This window comes from Erinaceus europaeus, chromosome 12 (genome assembly GCF_950295315.1).
Source record: "Erinaceus europaeus chromosome 12, mEriEur2.1, whole genome shotgun sequence".
NCBI classification, from domain to species: Eukaryota; Metazoa; Chordata; class Mammalia; order Eulipotyphla; family Erinaceidae; genus Erinaceus; species Erinaceus europaeus.
This window is the reverse complement of record NC_080173.1, coordinates 76,841,876-76,858,424: the sequence shown is the minus strand read 5'-3', so window position 1 is coordinate 76,858,424 and position 16,549 is coordinate 76,841,876. Positions and strand designations below refer to the sequence as shown.

Genomic DNA, 16,549 nt, shown 5'->3' with positions numbered 1-16,549 from the left:
GTGGCACAGAGGAGGTTCAGACTTGCCACGTGGGGCCATCAGGCATGGCCAGACCCGATGACCTCTGCTCTGTTTCTGCCTCCACCTCCACCCAGCTGGAGGAGCAGCTGAGCCGCCTTCAGCGTGAAAAGAATGAGGTTCAGAACCGGCTTGAAGAGGACCAGGAGGACATGAACGAGCTGATGAAGAAGCACAAGGCGGCCGTGGCTCAGGTATCATGCCAGGAACAACTGCCACAGCCTCCTGGTCCTCCTGGGGATCCCCTGCAGAGCTGCTCCTTTGGGGAGGTTGCATTGCCTGTGTGGCCTGGTGCTCAGTGTGAGAGGGGTGGGGTGGCAGGCAGGCTGGATTCTGTGCCCATGGGGGCACTGCTTCAGTTCTCACTCCCTCCCTAGGCTACTCGAGACCTGGCTCAGATGACTGATCTCCAAGCTCAGCTAGAAGAGGCCAACAAGGAGAAGCAAGAGTTACAGGAGAAGGTGGGGATCAGGGTCTCCCTTGGTTGAGAGGGTGCCAGGGTCACTCTGTGTGGAGACAAACTACCAGTCTCCTAGGACAACAGGAGCATCTCTGCCATCAGCAATTGACAGAGCAGCGTCAACTAACGGGGAGAGAGAGGCTGAGAGCCCTAGCAGACATTTTGGCTTTGACTGCCTCATTTTCACATTCTGTTCCCTCTCTGGTTCTTCGCTTTCTCCCCAAAGGGCAAAATCAGAGCCAGTTCAGGGCCAGGTGGAGAATGCTTCCAGCCAGATAGGGGGGCTGTGGGGGAAAGGGCATCCTTTCCTCAGCCTTCCGGTCACTATGGTGATCTTGCAGGACCCCCAGACTCTGCCCTCACCTCCCCCAGCTAAGCTCTTTCTTCTTTCCCTGCCCTCCCATTCTGCAGCTGCAAGCCCTACAGAGCCAGGTGGAGTTTCTGGAGCAGTCCATGGTGGACAAGTCCCTCGTGAGCCGGCAGGAAGCTAAGATTCGGGAGCTGGAGACACGCCTGGAGTTCGAAAGAACCCAAGTGAAGCGGCTAGAGGTGGGTGCACCCTTCTCCTGGCCTGCAGCAGGGCTCAGGTCAGAGCTGACCCCGCAGCTGAAGCTGCGCATGCTCAGCAGGGCTGGGCAGGTCCAGGGACGCTCCTCAGAGGCCTTTGCCAAGCTGCCAGGCCAGCTGACGGGCGGGTGCATTCTCCCCGCCTGCCTGGCCTGCTCTCTGGGCACTGTGGAACCTGCCTGCTTTACATTCTGTTTCCGTGCTTGCTTTCTGCCAAGGGACCAGAGCAGCTTAGCTTCTCGTCTTCATATTTTCCTCCACCATGAGCTCCCCCGCCTGTCCCCCTTACTCGCTCTCTGGCAGGGTCATAAATATGCAGCGGATGGCGCCTTCTGTGAGGGCTGAAGTCTGTTCTCTCATCTCACTGCTCTCCTCTCTCTCTCTCTCTCTCTCCCTCCCTCCCTTCTTGCCACCCTTTTTTTTTTTCTTTCCAAAATCTGGGCTTTTATTCCTTTCCATTTTCATCCTATATTTCCTTTTCCTATTGTACTTTTCCTCTTTCCAATTCTATTCTGTTTTGTTACCCTCTTCTCATTTCTACCCACCCCATTCTTCCTCTAATTTTCATTTTCTTTCAGCTTATCTCCTCCTCTGTTCCCTGTTTTTCTTCTCTTTTTATCCCTCTGTCTTTCCAACTGTGATCTCCTTACAGCAAATTCAGCTCTATCCGTTCCAATCTCTCCCCATCAGCATGCTCTAGCCCCTCCTCTCTCAGGAAGAAAGATGTAGGCAGAATCATCTTCTTTACACCTCTCTCTTTAAATGCCCTGTTTTTAAGCCCCCCCCCCATGAGCATGTACAGAATGTGCCCAAGCACCGGTAGTCCCCCAGGTGAGCTGTGTGGATGCTGAGGAGCACCCCTGCTGCATCTGCAATGACTCCTCAGTCAGGAGAGCGGGCACTTAGGTGGGGATAGAAACAGGTGATTCAGGGCTCACAGCTGCCATTCAGAAGCTATTGGTAACCCTGACCTACCTTCCAAGATAAGGTCATGGTCATCAGTAGAACTAGAGAGGATTAGAGGAGACTTCGTGATAGTTCAGGTTCTTCCATTTAACATTATAGGAAGTGTTAAATAGATTGTCCAAAGCCACAAAATTATTAAGAGGCAGATGTGGCCACTGATATGGTGATATGAGATCAATTGTTGCATTTGTTTCCTTTCTCAAGGCTCCAGTCAGTTCAATACACACACTCTCTCTCTCTCTCTCTCTCTCTCTCTCTCTCTCTCTCTACCTCAGAGGGTTTTATTTGCTTGCCCACATAGCTTATGAGTGGTGGAGCCACCAGGAGCTCTGTGCCCTCCCTCTATCTGTTGACGGGTCTCGGTTCCCCATCTCCAACCAGAGCCTGGCCAGCCGGCTCAAAGAGAACATGGAGAAGCTGACTGAAGAGCGGGATCAGCGTGCTGCAGCTGAGAACCGAGAGAAGGAGCAAAACAAGAGGCTGCAGCGGCAGCTCCGGGACACCAAGGAGGAGATGGGCGAGCTTTCCCGGAAGGAGGCCGAGGCCAGCCGCAAGAAGCATGAACTGGTAATGCCCCTCCCCCTAAGTCCGTCCATCCCACCCCCGGGCCTGAATAGGCAGCCCTCTGAACAAAGACCTCATAGCTGAGGGATTCAGAGAGAGAACATGTCAAAGAGGCAGACTAGGAAACCCTGAGGGCAGCCAGGGGGCCAACTATGATAGCACAGTCATCATCAGGCCCAGCCAGGCCCATCATCAGGCAGCCCAGCAACACCAGAATAAAAAAAGCTCTGCTGCCTGATTGGGAGAGACTTGAAGCAGGCTCTTTCCGGGGCAGCTGGATGGGAGGCTAGCCCTCCTGTGAACTGGCCTGCCCACTCTCCCTCCCAGGAGATGGATCTGGAGAGCCTGGAGGCTGCAAACCAGAGCCTGCAGGCAGATCTGAAACTGGCCTTCAAGCGCATCGGGGACCTGCAGGCTGCCATTGAGGATGAGATGGAGAGTGATGAAAACGAGGATCTTATCAACAGGTGAGAGGGCCTCTCTGCCAGCTAGGGGCCTTGCAGTGGCTCACTGGACCAGGCCACCAAGTACAACAACTGCGACCTCCGCCTCCCATTTGCCAAGCTACTAGGCCCTAGCCCCCTCATTTCCAGATTCCAGCATGGCTCCCTCCTGCAGTGGCTAGGGGGCAGGACACAGCTGCCTGCCTGGGTGAGCGGCCTCTCCTTCTCCCCCCTGCTCCCCCTTCTCCCCTTGACCCTCCTCCCTCCCAGGCCTCTCAGGGACCTGCCTCTCCAGCTCTGCCTGTTCAAAATGAGTTATTCCCCTGTTTAGCTGCATTTCCGATGGTGCCTGCCCTACTCTGGGGAGAGCAGAGATTTAAGGGCCTGTTGCCTTGTTACCATGCCAGAGATTTTCTCATAAAACCCACCCAGGGAATAATTTAGGAGAGAGATTCGTAGTCCTAGGCTGAGGAGGCAGACAGACCTGCAGTTTAGGGGTGGGGTCAAGAACTGGAGTGGCTCCTAACAGTGGCCTAGGAAGATCCTTTCCCTAAACCTTCCCATGGGAGGGCTAGACCCAGGGAGCCTGCTTATCTGAGGCAGAGCAAAGGTATCCCTGAGGGCAGCAGCATCACTCACCTTGCTGCCTGGCCTCAGCTGGTCAAAGCAATCCCTTTCTGAGGAACGAGTGAAGGGGTCTGTCCTGGTTTGCCCATTGATTTTTCTGTCTTCTGCTGCTCCCCCTCGCCCACCATTTTTTTTTTTTTTTTCTGTTTCCAGCTTGCAGGACATGGTGACAAAGTATCAGAAAAGAAAGAATAAACTGTGAGGACTAGAGCACGGACACAAGCTCTCTGCCTTTCCCCCTGGTCTCTAACCACCCCTAACTCTGGGCTCCCCTCACGGCTCCGCTGCATGCCGCATGTGGACACAGCCTCCCGCAGCCCCGTCTGAGCTGTCCCTTGTACTAACTAGCTGACTCTGTCCTCGGGGAGTCCCGAGGGGAGGCAGGGGAATTGTGCGCAGCCCCAAGAAACTTTGGTCTGGCACCCACGCCCTTACAGGGTGGAAGTGGGGGGGATCTCCACACAGCCTCTTTTTGTGATAACCACAGTCTGCTTTCCTGGGTTCCAACCCTCTCCTCTTCCAAAACCCAGTGTAGCCACATCCCCAGTCTATTTCTCTGGGGGAAAGTCTTGTGTAGGCTGGATATGTCCTCATCCGTGGCCTCCTTTAGAGCCTCAGCTGCCTGAAAGAAGTGGGTATGTCTGGATTTTAAAGGCCCGCCACCACCTCCTTTTGGCAGACAGGACTAGATGGTGAGGGGCGTCTAACAGTTGCTTGTTTGGAGAAAGCATTCAGGCAGCTAATCACAGCAGCTCTGCCATGGCAGGGAAAGGGAACACAGCCAGATGTGTTTACTCTACGCCCCGCGGGCAACTCGGACAGAGGGAGGCCCCGGGCACTTGTGCTGGAACTGTCAGTCAGGTGGCAGAAAGCCCAGCAAAGCCTCCCCTTCTCTCCCAGCTCATTTCTTGGTGGGAGCTGGATGGGTGGGTGCAGATGAGCAGGCCTTCAGGCACCTGTGGGTGATAGTCCATCAAGTTGGACACGGCTCTTCAGTGTGGTGCTGGGAGTCTCCTTTCCCACTTCCCTGGCCTGGCAGGCCTTCTTCCCTGACCAGGATGGGCTGGCAGCAGCACAAAGGACTCAGTGAGAGCTAATGATAAATGTAATAGTGTGTAACAGTGATAGAGGGCCGCTGGAGCCCGGTTGTCACACACAATTAATATCCCCCACCGTTCTGTCTCCGTTTGTTTGTTCCCCCGCGATTCAGCTCCCAGTTAACTAATAGCACACGAGCCTGGACATAAATTGTATTTGACTCAAGGTTTAATTCCGACCATTTAAAATTTCAACTGCCCCCTGAGCCTGCCTGCCCCTGGAGTTTGTTTACAGGGCCTGATTATTTAAGGAAAAGAATCTACACATCATCTATATGTTTGAAACTAAGGGAAGGAGAGGGCAGGCAGGCCAGCTTCTCATCCCATTTGCTGCTGCTCTGAATGTGAGAGGGAAATTCGTATCCTGAGCCCACAACCATCTCTCCCCTGTGTGTTCCAGCCCTGCTGCACTTGGGCTGTGAGAGCTTCCAGGGCTGATAAAATGCACATTTAAGATCATATTCTAAACCACCTCCAACCGTGTATTGGCGCGCACACCACACCAACACACACACACACACACACACCACACTTACACCCCAGCATGCACTTTGCGGCATATGGGCCCTGCAGTCCTTGATACCTTCCTCCTGGTGGCTGAGAGGGTGGTGTGGCTCCTTCCATAGGAGCTCAGGCCCCAACTCCGAGTTATCGAGCGAGCCGTGCTAAGGCGGGCAGAAAAATAATGTTTCGATTTACTTAGAGATACAGTTGTTATTGCCATAACCTTAATGAAAGCAGTAAACAGCACAGTATTAAGGGAGATTTATACAGAAACGCTTTTAACATGTAGACATAGATTTTGCGATGCATACAGCACCTCCTTTCTAAAGGCAATCAATATGGTTATGAACGGCGGTGATAAATTACAGGCTCCGAAGCTAAGGAAGGAGGTTTTTTGCACGGGTGTATAAATCAGGTGGTATTGGCGTTCCATGGGGCCCGAGAACCACAGTAAATCTGCCAGGCTCAGGCGGGCACAGGGCTTGCATTAGCAGTTTCAAGGTGTCTGCTAAACTGTTTACCCGGGGCATCAGCTAGTCTCGCTTTTGTTATATTTCTGTATTTGGCAGAAGCTCATAAAATATCCCTCTTTATTCCCCTCCCCAGGAGTCATGCTCTCTTGCACTCCCCAGAATAGAGTCTGGTGATTTCCTGTGTGTGTGTGTGTGTGTGTGTGTGTGTGTGTGTGTGTGTGTGTGTGTGTGAATGCATACACACACACATACACATACCTGTGTGGCTGTTTATTCAAGAACATGATTCAGGATGGGGCTGCTCCTATTGATAACAGATGAAAGGAAATTTAAATCAGGGAGACTCCTTTGGGTTTTATTGCAAGCAGAGAAGGCTCAGGCTAGCTTGACCAGGAGATCTTCTGGGGAGCAGGAGCTACGTGTTCCCTGGGAGGGAATAGGAGTCTTAGTGAGCCAGAGCCTTTTGCTGGGACTTTCTGGACCCAACTGCATCTATAGTACTGTGTGTGTTTATAATCAGCTGAGGACCTCATACATATGCAATACTACCAAGTGACTTTCCCAGCCCAACTTTAAAAAAGTGGGGGGAGGGTTATTATTGTGTGCAAGAAAGAGGGAGACACAGAGAGAACCAGAATTGAACTCAGAACCTCATGCTTGCACTAGCTGTTGTGCCACCTCCCAAACCAATCAGTCCAACATTTTAATTCTATTTATTTGGAAGGAAATGGGGGGTGAGGGGGTAGGGATGAGGGAAACCAAAGTACAACTTCACCATCCATTTAGCTTTCTTTCGTGCTATTGACGGTGCTCCCATTTAGTGCCAGGGACTGAACCCAGGGCTTCACACATGATAACTGCGCAGCTACTTTGCAGTGTGAGTTTGAGTCCAGAAGTTATTGCCAGCTCCTCAGAAAATAATGGTGGCATGCTCCTCGTAAGGAAGTCATAGGGTGGGTCTGAGTTATGGTCTACAGTACCCAAGTTGGCTTTGCTGTTAGCTTAAGAGATTCTAGGTTAAGCAAACTTCAAGTCATCAGGAGCCCACACTCAGCAGCTCAGCTCTTTCAACAAAGATGGTGGCTTCTGTAGCTAATTGGTGGGGGTGGAGGTGGGGGTGAGCAGACCTGGAACACTAGACCTCAAGGAGATGTTGCTCTTTTAACTGAGAGCAGTTTAGCTGGTGTTAGTGAGGAGATGGGCTGGCTCCCTGTTGTTCTTGATGGACTGGTTGGCCAACCAGCAGCCCGTCATGGGAAGAAGGAAGGGAGGTGCCTCTGTGCTCCTCAAGGTCTTGGTGACTGTTGTGGTGTGGCCTGTGGAGTGGGCTGAGGGTGGTTGTGAATGGTTTGCTCAGTCTAACCTCTTTTCTCTCTGACTCACCGATAAGCATGCCCACCCGCAACCCAGCCTGCCCATGACAAAAACGCTGCCATTTTGGCGCCCCCTACTGGGCAGCAAGTCACCACCTTTTCTTGGCTTTGCCTACCTTTCTGCTCCTCAACCCACAGTGAGGGAGACTCAGATGTGGACTCTGAACTGGAGGACCGGGTCGACGGAGTCAAATCGTGGTTATCAAAAAACAAGGGGCCATCCAAGGCAGCTTCTGATGATGGCAGCTTGAAGAGTTCCAGGTGAGTGTGTGCACTTGAGCAGGGAGGAAAGCCACTTGCAGTGCCTTGATGGTTAAGAGGGCAGGCTCATGTCACCTCCATCTCTTGCATCCAGCACGTGGAATGAGGCTGGCTTTCTAGAGTCAGTATCTGTGGTAACCTTGTTTTGTCCATGTGATGTTTTCCCACCAGGCTCAGGGCTTTAACTTAACTTCTGTTCATCCATATTTATTATTCAACAGATGTTTGAGTTGCATAAGAATCAAGACGGGGGGGTAGCGGATAGTGGCACATCAGGGTAAGCACACATAGTACAAAGCACAAGAACCTGTGCAATGATCCTGGTTAGAGCCCCTGGCTCAACCACCTTCAGGGAGTAGCTTCACAAGTGATGAAGCAGGTCTGCAGGTGTCTGTCTTTCTCTCTCATTATCCCTCTCCTCTCAATTTCTCTCTGTCCTATAAATAAATAAATAAATAAATAAATGGCCTCCAGTAGCAGTGGATTCATAGTGCAGACATGGAGGCCCAGTGATAACCATGGAAGGAAAAAAAAAATCAAGACTGGGCTGGAACATCCAGGGCCCAGCATCCCACCCACACTGCAGACAAGGATGCTTGAGCTAGCTCTGAACTGCTAAGGTTTTAATAGGGATATCAGCAGAAAGGGCATTGGTTCTCCTCAACTCCCCATCACAGATGTAGAAATGTTTTCTCTTTCTCTGCCTGTACTCTCCTTCCTCTGGTCTTTTCACTACCATGCTTCCTGTTAATACCCTTTTACTTACTGGGGAATGCTTCTATTTTCCAGCCCATTGATCTTTTGATCACAGACATCTACCCACATCGTCTCCACCTTCCCATCCTTGATCCACTGGCCAGCAAGGACAGTCAGTTGCTCCGTTCCCTCTTGTGGCCACTTGCCTGCTGCCTCACCTCCCCCACCCCTCAACTCAGGACTATTCTGATCCCCTAGGGCTTTACCCAGGAGGGCTGGGTGGAAAAAATGATCCCCTTCCTTCTCCAACTCCACTGAGACCCCTTCCCCAGTTGCCCCCCTCTAATTGGTTTAATTTATTCGCCCAGACAACATTTTGTTATTGCAGATAATGGTGCTGTCCCCGCCCCAATGCCGTTTACCACAGCATGGCACTGAGGCTCCAGGTGGTTGACAATGAAATAAATTGAACTAAACATTTTAGAGGGGGGAAAAGTGATGAAATAGAACAATAGTCTAATTTACATGACATTCTCCATGAAGCTATTTTCACTGACGCAAATTATTTTGCTTCATTTCCTCCGAAGCTCTCACCGTCACTTTGCCAAGGCTGCTGCCGATTCCTTCTCTTCTCTCCCCCCTCCCCCAGGGTCTTTATTCTCCAGGTTTAATATTTGTTTCGCTCTCTCTCTCTCTCTCTTTGCTGTCTTTGATCTACTGCTGGCTCTCTCTTCCCCCACTGCACATCCCTCCCTCAGAACAGCCCTCAACAACCTCGGGAAGGAGGGCAAGGGGGTAGAGGAGAGGCCAGCCTCCTCACTGAGCTCCCTGAGCTATCGGAAGAGGCTCACCCTGAAGGATTCCATTGGGGGCACTGGGGATGAGGATTCGCTCTTCACCACCCTGAGTGAGCGGGCAGCCTCCCCAGAGAGGCCTCCCCGGAAGGCCCGCACAGGTCCCAGGGAGGAGGCAGGCCAGTCCAGGAACTCTCAGGAGCTGGATGAATGTAGCTCCATCTTTTCCGGGGTTGGAAGCCATGCTAGCCGGGGGCTAGAGAAGAGGTGGGGTTCAGACTTTGACCGAGCCTCGACAGTCTCTGCTCCTGTCAGCCGAGCCTCCTCAGCCACACGCCATGGCTCTGGAGAGGATGGGGCCCGCTCCTCCATGAGTTTCTCACTGTCGGGCTCACCCAGTTTCCGGCGCAGCACCTCCCGTCTTGACAGCCTGCCAAGCACTCTCAGTCCCTCCTTGAAGAGGGCCTCAGACCTTGGCCGGGAGACGCCAGATTCCCGCCTGTCCCTGGGCCGGAGCTGCCTGGATGTGTGGGATGATGGTGCCAGCGTGGCCTTGAGTGAGGTCCACTCACAGTACAGCCAGCCATCACTGGCCCGCAGTCTGTCAGTGCCGCCCCAGCCGCATGTCTCCGCCTCTGCCACGGATGAGCCTTGCAGCTCTAGCATCCGCTCCACTACCCGTCACTCCTACCTTGACCCAGATCTGGAGGCGGCCATCAATGAGGTCTTGAGCTACAAACCAGCTCCATTCCAACGGAGCAGCCTGGAACCTGACTCTGAGGAGGATGACCGGAAGAGCATCCAAAGTACCCGGAGTGCACAACTAGATGCCCCAGAGCGAGTCACCAGCATCCGCCGTTCAGCCTCAGCTGCTGATGTCTCTCGGTCCCGGAGCAGCCGGAAGAGCCGGAGCAAGAGAAGAAGCAGCTCCAGCTCCAGCTCCAGCTCCAGCTCTGAAGATTCCTCACAGCACAGGCAACGGAAGAAACGGCACTCTCGAAAGAGCAAGAAGAAGTCCAAATCACGAAGAAAGAGAACAGAGACGGAGTCTGAATCCTCCTCATCAACATCTAGCGCCTCCACTGTCTCTGGTCATAGTCGCTCAAGTGTGAAGAAAGGCCCGACTACTGTAAATGAGGAGGCTGGGCCAGCAAGTCGGCAGTCGCGGAAGGAGGAGAAGAAACGCAAGAAAGAAGTGGACAGCCTGATGATGCGGTACCTGTACCGGCCCGAGAGCGACTAGTGCAGTAGGTGGCACCTGGCATGGATTTGTAGCATGGGGTGTGCCACTCCGTGTGAACTAACTTGCTCCCACCCCACCCACAACTGCCCAAGCCCCTCCTGCCTTCCTCCAGGGCAGGCTCAGCCTTGGAGAACCTCCTGGCTACCTCTGAGAGCTTCGACCAACTAAGCCAGTTAGTGATTCTGAGCCCTGAGTTCAATCAGCAGAACTGGCCAGTGATATTACTCACCGCTCCCACTTATCGGGTCCTTCCTTACCTAGGGCCAGGGAGCCTCCTGGACAGTCACCACACTATTCACTTAATCCTGACACTCACTCCCAAACCAATATCTGATGAGCCCCATTTTATCAAAGAGAAAGCTTGAGGCTCAAGAGGTTAAATCCTTTGCCTAGCTCCTAGAACCCAGAAAGCATGACCAGGATCTGAATGCAGTCTCTTCTGAGTGCTGTTAACCTCTGCTCACTGTGGTCCAAGGCACAGCACATAAAGTGTTTAACTGTTCCAGGCAGCAGACGGAAGCTTTTGCCTGTTGTCCCCCATGCTGCACCTGGAAAAGTGTTCAAGCTGACCCTCCCAAGGCTTGGGATAGGCCCCTACTACGGGGCCTTTTGTTCAGTTCTTCCCTGACAAAGCCACCTTCCTGCCTGACGTGAATTTCAGGCCTCAGTGTGTGAGGATCACAGAGCTACAGCCCCCACCGTACCACACCTGACAGCAGACCCAGAGATGCCTGATTCCTCCTCAGCCCTCCCACCTGAAGCCCACACATGGGTGGCACCTTTTCTCTGCTCATCTTGTAAAGTTTTAATGAATAGAAATTAGCAGCTGCTGAGTGACAGCCCCCTCCTAGCTCTGCTGCCTCCGCCAGCCTTCTCGCTATAGGGAGGGAGAGCTAGCAGCAAGGCCCTTTATGCCCACACCCCACCTCAGAAAAAGGCAAAGCCTGACTCACTGGAATCGCATTGTTGCCAGTTCCCCTGGTGGGTGGTGACATTTGGATCACCCTGGTTCTGTGAAGCTGTTTTCGGCATGGTACCCTCCCAGGGCAAGCTTGCTGCTTCCCAGGGGGTGTGACTGCAGAGTGCAGCCCCTGGGGCACAGGCCTTGTTCCCAAGATGCATGGACTAACACGCACCTCGCATGCTTATGGGTTTCTTGTGTGGGAGGCCCGCTGTGCAAGGATTCTGACTTCGGCAGAGACAGGCCAAAGCGGGCTGGATGGTTAGGCTTTAAGAAATAGAGCAAGAAGAAGTAAAAGTCACAGGTGGCTATTTGGAGGTGGAGGAGGGGAGAGGGTTAGAGGGGGATAGGATAGGAGAGGTAGAACTTAAACCCCAACCAGGCTTATGGACAACTCAGTGCCAACTTTAGTGTGTTGCTCTAAAGTCGGGCCTTGGGCTCAGCACTGTTCTGTTGCTTCCCTCTGTGGCAGATGGTCCCAGGGTGCTCTGGGAAGAACAGGAAGCCTCTTAACTTTAGGAGGGAGCTGTCACCAGCCAGCTCCACTGTGAGAGAAGACAGAAGCTCCATTATTGTGTCTGCCGCCTCAGCCTCCCCTGCAGCAGCCCAGCTGAGTGTCCTCCTCCCCCAGGGCAGTAAATCAAATGGTGGACCCTGGGGGAGGTATGAGAAGCAGAGAGGACCTGACCATTCTGACCATTGCACCTCTCCCTAAAACAGGTAGCATGGGCCCAGCCAGGCCATCCCACATGGAGACTGGGCACTAGAGCATTTCATACCCCAGTGCCTTCAGCCTGTTGCCACCCTTACCCTATAACCACTAAGAGCAAGAATGCAAAAAGCCTGTTTGTTTCACTAGTACAGCTCCTCTTACGCACCAGAACAGGAGCAGTTCTGAAACCAGACACACCACCACCTCCTCTGAGGAGGATCGGGTTCACTGTGGGCAGAGTGGGCGTCGTGCCAGAAGCTAGCCATCCAATCAGCCGGAGCTGACTGGAGAAAGGCCGGGGGAGGGAGGACCTCGCTGGACTCAGCATGAACTGGCTCTGGCTGGATAAACTGCCAAGAGCAGGGCCAGGGATGGTGGTGGCTTAGCCTCCCATCTGGTGAGAGGGTGAGGACTCAGAACAGGAACGCATCTACGGCAAAAGGCAGGAGGGGGTTGGCCACCCTGGGCTCGCCCCGCAGGAATTAGCTTGTGTACCAAATTGTTTGTGACAGCAGTGAGCGGGAGACACTGGCTTGTGGGGAGAAAAGCTTTTTAAACAATTTGGTTAAGATGTTCAAATTGACGGCGCTGACTCTTGCCCAAGCTGCCTGCTGCTGGCTTTCTGACAGCTATGGCATTAGGAGCCACCAAGGAGACAAGCTAAGGAGCACCCAAGGTAGAAAAAGGGGGCCATGTAGCCCCCACAGACAGAGGCATGGGGTTCACCCCTCCCCCTGCTGCTTCTGCCACTGTGCCCAGCCTCTAGACACTGCTGTCATTTACCGAGGAGTCTGCCCAACAGACAGAGGGGAGAGGAGGTGCCTCCTCACTGTGAGAGGAAACCTGAGAATGGAAAGGAGCGTGGGGCCTGCCCACCATCTTCCCATTTGCACCAGATCCCAGCCCTAGCTTCTGCCTTGTGGTCCCTACCCACCACCCACAAAACCAGTCCTGCCTTTGCCTACCAGCAGACCTGAGCACCCAGTGCCTGGAAAATTCTGAAGAAGAAAAAAGTGAAAATGAAACCAGGCTCCCCCTGATTTAGAAATCAAACAACCCCCAGGCTAAAATAACCCCAATTTTTTCTATGTTGCATCGTCATTGTTGAGCTTTATAATTTTGTCCCTGAGACACCCCAGAGTACTTAAGTGCCTTTGGCCCATCAAAGTAAGACTCATTTATGTTCAGTCTAGTTTGTATTAAATGTGTTTTGTGCTGTTCTGATTCCTTTAAAAATGGTAATTCATTCATGAGAAATACGATAACTATTAACTAGACTGCCCCTTTCCTGAACCATTTTGCATAATTGAACATGTATTCTATCAGGCTCATCCTTCTCCCCAGGGAGGAAGAGAGAGAGAAAGAGGGAGAGAGAGAAGGTCCTATCTATACATATCCCCAGACTCAGGCTTGGCCTTGTTTTCTCCTCTGGTCACCCAGTTTAGTGACAAGGTGGAAGGCCTCTGAGGTCAGCAAGTCCCAGGTTTAATTTATGTACTGGCTGTGTGCCTCAGGCAAGATACTTCATCTCTCTGAACCAGCTTCCTCACAATCATTCTTAGGGCCACAGTGGAGAATAAGAACTTATCCAGAGTACCTAGGATTGTCTCCTTCATGGGAAATACTTGACCATAGAATCCTTTCTTCTGGAACTTGTCCTTAATATTGTTGGAAAAGCTGGAGTTACGGTTATTTGTGGCAGAACCCTGTTGCCTTTTCTTTCTGTCTGGGAACTGAAGAATTTGGACCTGCAGAACAATGGGCCCACTTCAGATTCTCAGATCAGCATTGTCGCAGAGGGACACAGAACTCCTGTTTGCCTCAAGGACACAGACCAGCAGCCTCTTACGATGTGGCAAGTGGGCTGTGTCCTTGGGATGTTGAGTACCAGGAGCTCTGAGGCATCTGAGCTGTGTTCTCCCCCAAGAGTGTGAAGATTATAGTATACTGACGAGCTGGCTGGGGAAGGGGGCTCTCAGGATTTGAGAAAGAAAGAAAAGAGGTGGGGGGTCAGGCGGTGGCGCAGTGGGTTAAGCGCACATGGCACAAAGTGCAAGGACCGGCATAAGGATCCTGGTTCAAGTCCCTGGCTCCTGACCTGCAGGGGAGTCGCTTCACAGGCGGTGAAGCAGGTCTGCAGGTGTCTATCTTTTTCTCTCCCTCTGTTTTCCCCTCCTCTCTCCATTTCTCTCTTTCCTATCCAACAACAAATGCCATCAACAATAACAATAATAACCACAACAAGGCTACAACAACAAGGGCAACAAAAGGGGAAAAAATGGCCTCCAGGAGCAGTGGATTCATGGTGCAGGCACTGAGCCCCAGCAATAACCCTGGAGGTTAAAAAAAAAAAGAGAGAGAGAGAGAAAGAAAAGAGGTGACTGGAAGATAATGTCCCATCCTTGCTTGATGCTATGAGTCTGCCCCACCAAGGGAAAAAGAAAAAAAAAAGTTCTTTGCATCTTGATAGGGGATAGCTGGATACTCCCAGGGGCCTGGAGAAGCTATGGGGCTGGGTTATTGTGCCAAGAAAGGGGTGACATTGCCACCCTGAAACACAGATCATGTCAGCTCTTGCGTCTTGAGTCTCCACTCCTTGTGGTGAGTAGAAAAGGCTATGGTCAAAGACAGAAATTCTCACAGGCTTGAGGAAAATCTCATGAGAGAAAGGGTTAAAATCTAGGAGTATCCACCGGGGAGAGTTCCTCCTTAGAAGGACTCTTTTTAAGGAAAAACTTCACCTCAGACATATTGTAGGTACATAACCACCAGGCACTTGATCTCCAAGTCAGCATCTGGCCCCAGCAGACAGCCTGCATCAGAGTCTGCTGGAGACAGAATGAAAATACAGACTCCAGCGTTCCCCGCGGGAACTAGCACCAGGGAAGGACCCAGGAATCTGCAGCTACGCCTTGTGCACACTCAAGTCTGAGCCCCACTGTTCTTTCTACAGTCTCACTAACCTTGGAGTTTTCAAAGTCAAAACAATATGCTCTTTCCTTTCCCTGTTCTGAGTATCTTCTGGGGAGGCTAAGGGAGGCTTTTTCATTTGCAGTTGTTTGTCTTTTGGGAAGGTAATCACAGGGCCTGGTGGGCCTCTCCAGAACTGAAGGCTTTGGTGCTGAAGGTTACGACATCATTCCTCAGTGACCTCATTCCTCTTTCTCTTTGCAGCCCCACCAGCTGCTGGAAGTCCCCTGCCCCTGACCAGTCAGATGATGAGCACGACCTTCCTGACAACACCTCCAGGCCCCAATACTCCCACAATTATCTGAGTGACAGTGACACAGAAGCCAAGTCAACAGAGGCCAACGCATAGCCCAGGGGGTGGTCCACACTCATCCCACGCCATGGCGGACTGCTGCCACATGCCTCTCCCAGGAAATGGGGTCCAGGTGTCCCCCACCTGACTGAACTGCTTGGGACACACACAACCCTCTTCTTGCAGGAGGCATTCCAGACTCTGGGTGTCTGTTGTCTCCACTTGGGGGCAGGGGTGTCAGGAGGAGTATCTGAATAGAGAACTTTTTTTTTCCTCCTTCGGCCTCTGAAATGTCCCAACTCGGCTGCTACCGTGGGCCCACTGTGGGCAGCGACAGGTGAGCTGGCATTGCACAGAGCCAGCACGTTGACCTCCATCTCAGCCCCCTGCTCAGGGATGGTGGACAGATGGCTTACGGGGACATTCTAGGTTGCTTGATCCATGGGGAGGAGTTGAGGGTGGGAACACCCCATGCCTTGGGGCGGGGGCTTTATCTCTTCTCAGTGCCTGCTGTCTTTTTACTTCTTAACTTAAATTCCCAAGTGTTCCATCACAGCTGCATCCCCGAGTGGAGGAGGGGGCTGCAGTGGCAGCTGGGGCCCGGGAAGGAGACGGGGAATCCCGTCTCCATCTCCTTTCACTATGCAGCTGGAGAGGCCGGTGAGTGGAGCTGGGCCCTAGTTCTCAAGAGTCAGTGTGGGAAAGGGCTCTCAGGTGCTTCTGGTTTGGGTTGAACTGGCCTTCACAGACGGGTGTGCACACACCACCCGGAACTTCATCCCCCATGCCCCTCTGTCTCATCTGTGTTAAGTGCAATGACCTATTTAAGAGAAAATCCATCCTACCAACTCCAATGCAGGGCTTCTGCAAGCCCCGCTTCCCTCCCCTGCTGTTCAAGTGGCCTGGCACCATAAACTCAACTTGAGAAGGAAGGCTGGGTAGATGGCTTACGATGAGAAAAACTCAAGGTGGAAGTTCCTGCCTGTGCTAATGTGTATTAGACACGAGTCCTCACTCTGTGTCCCGAGCCTATGTTATTTTTCTTCCAATCCCCCTGCCCCACCCCCTGCCCCACACATAAGTATGCCAGACATGATGACATAGGCCCTGACAGTCCTTGCCCCCCCCATCCTAAAGGTCATCCTGTCACCACTACCAGACTTGGGGGCCCAAGGGCAGTGCCTGGTCCGCTCCCATGTGCTGTTCCCTTCTCTCCTGCAATTGGTTTGTACTCACTGGGCTGTGCTCTCCCCTGTCCCCTGAAGTATGGAAATAAATGTCCTTTTCCTCCTGACTCTGCCACTTTGTCTGCTTGTTCCTGCAGGTTCTGGGCCGTTCCCATGTCAGGCCAGCTATTCAGAGAGCCTCAGCAAGCCCTTAGGGGCAGGCAGAGGGGATGGGGTGGTAGAGGATTGGTCAAGGAAAGCACAGCCTCCACCTTTTTCCTGAAAGAATCCATGGATCACAACTCAGGTTGGTGAGGCCTCCTCCTCTCCTAGCCCCTGCTGGGGAATGCTGAGGCTCCTCT

General features: G+C 52.6%; 1 protein-coding gene across 13 annotated transcripts in view; it reads left to right on the top strand.

Moving 5' to 3' along the window:
- MYO18A (myosin XVIIIA) overlaps nt 1-16,315 on the top strand; it is a 134,488-nt gene extending 118,173 nt beyond the window's left edge. For 7 of the 13 annotated variants that reach the window (XM_060204046.1, XM_060204044.1, XM_060204047.1 and 4 more), the window contains 9 exons: nt 96-212; nt 396-479; nt 890-1,027; nt 2,393-2,578; nt 2,903-3,042; nt 3,799-3,843; nt 7,231-7,353; nt 8,808-10,090; nt 14,934-15,073. In XM_060204046.1, the coding sequence (XP_060060029.1) occupies nt 96-212; nt 396-479; nt 890-1,027; nt 2,393-2,578; nt 2,903-3,042; nt 3,799-3,843; nt 7,231-7,353; nt 8,808-10,086 (2,112 nt within the window). In that variant the 3' untranslated portion in view covers nt 10,087-10,090; nt 14,934-15,073. Of the gene's footprint in view, nt 1-95; nt 213-395; nt 480-889; nt 1,028-2,392; nt 2,579-2,902; nt 3,043-3,798; nt 3,844-7,230; nt 7,354-8,807; nt 10,091-14,933 lie in introns of all 13 variants that reach the window. The other 6 variants (XM_060204056.1, XM_060204055.1, XM_060204052.1 and 3 more) reach the window with 3 other exon arrangements.
- The last annotated feature ends 234 nt before the right edge of the window (nt 16,316-16,549 follow it).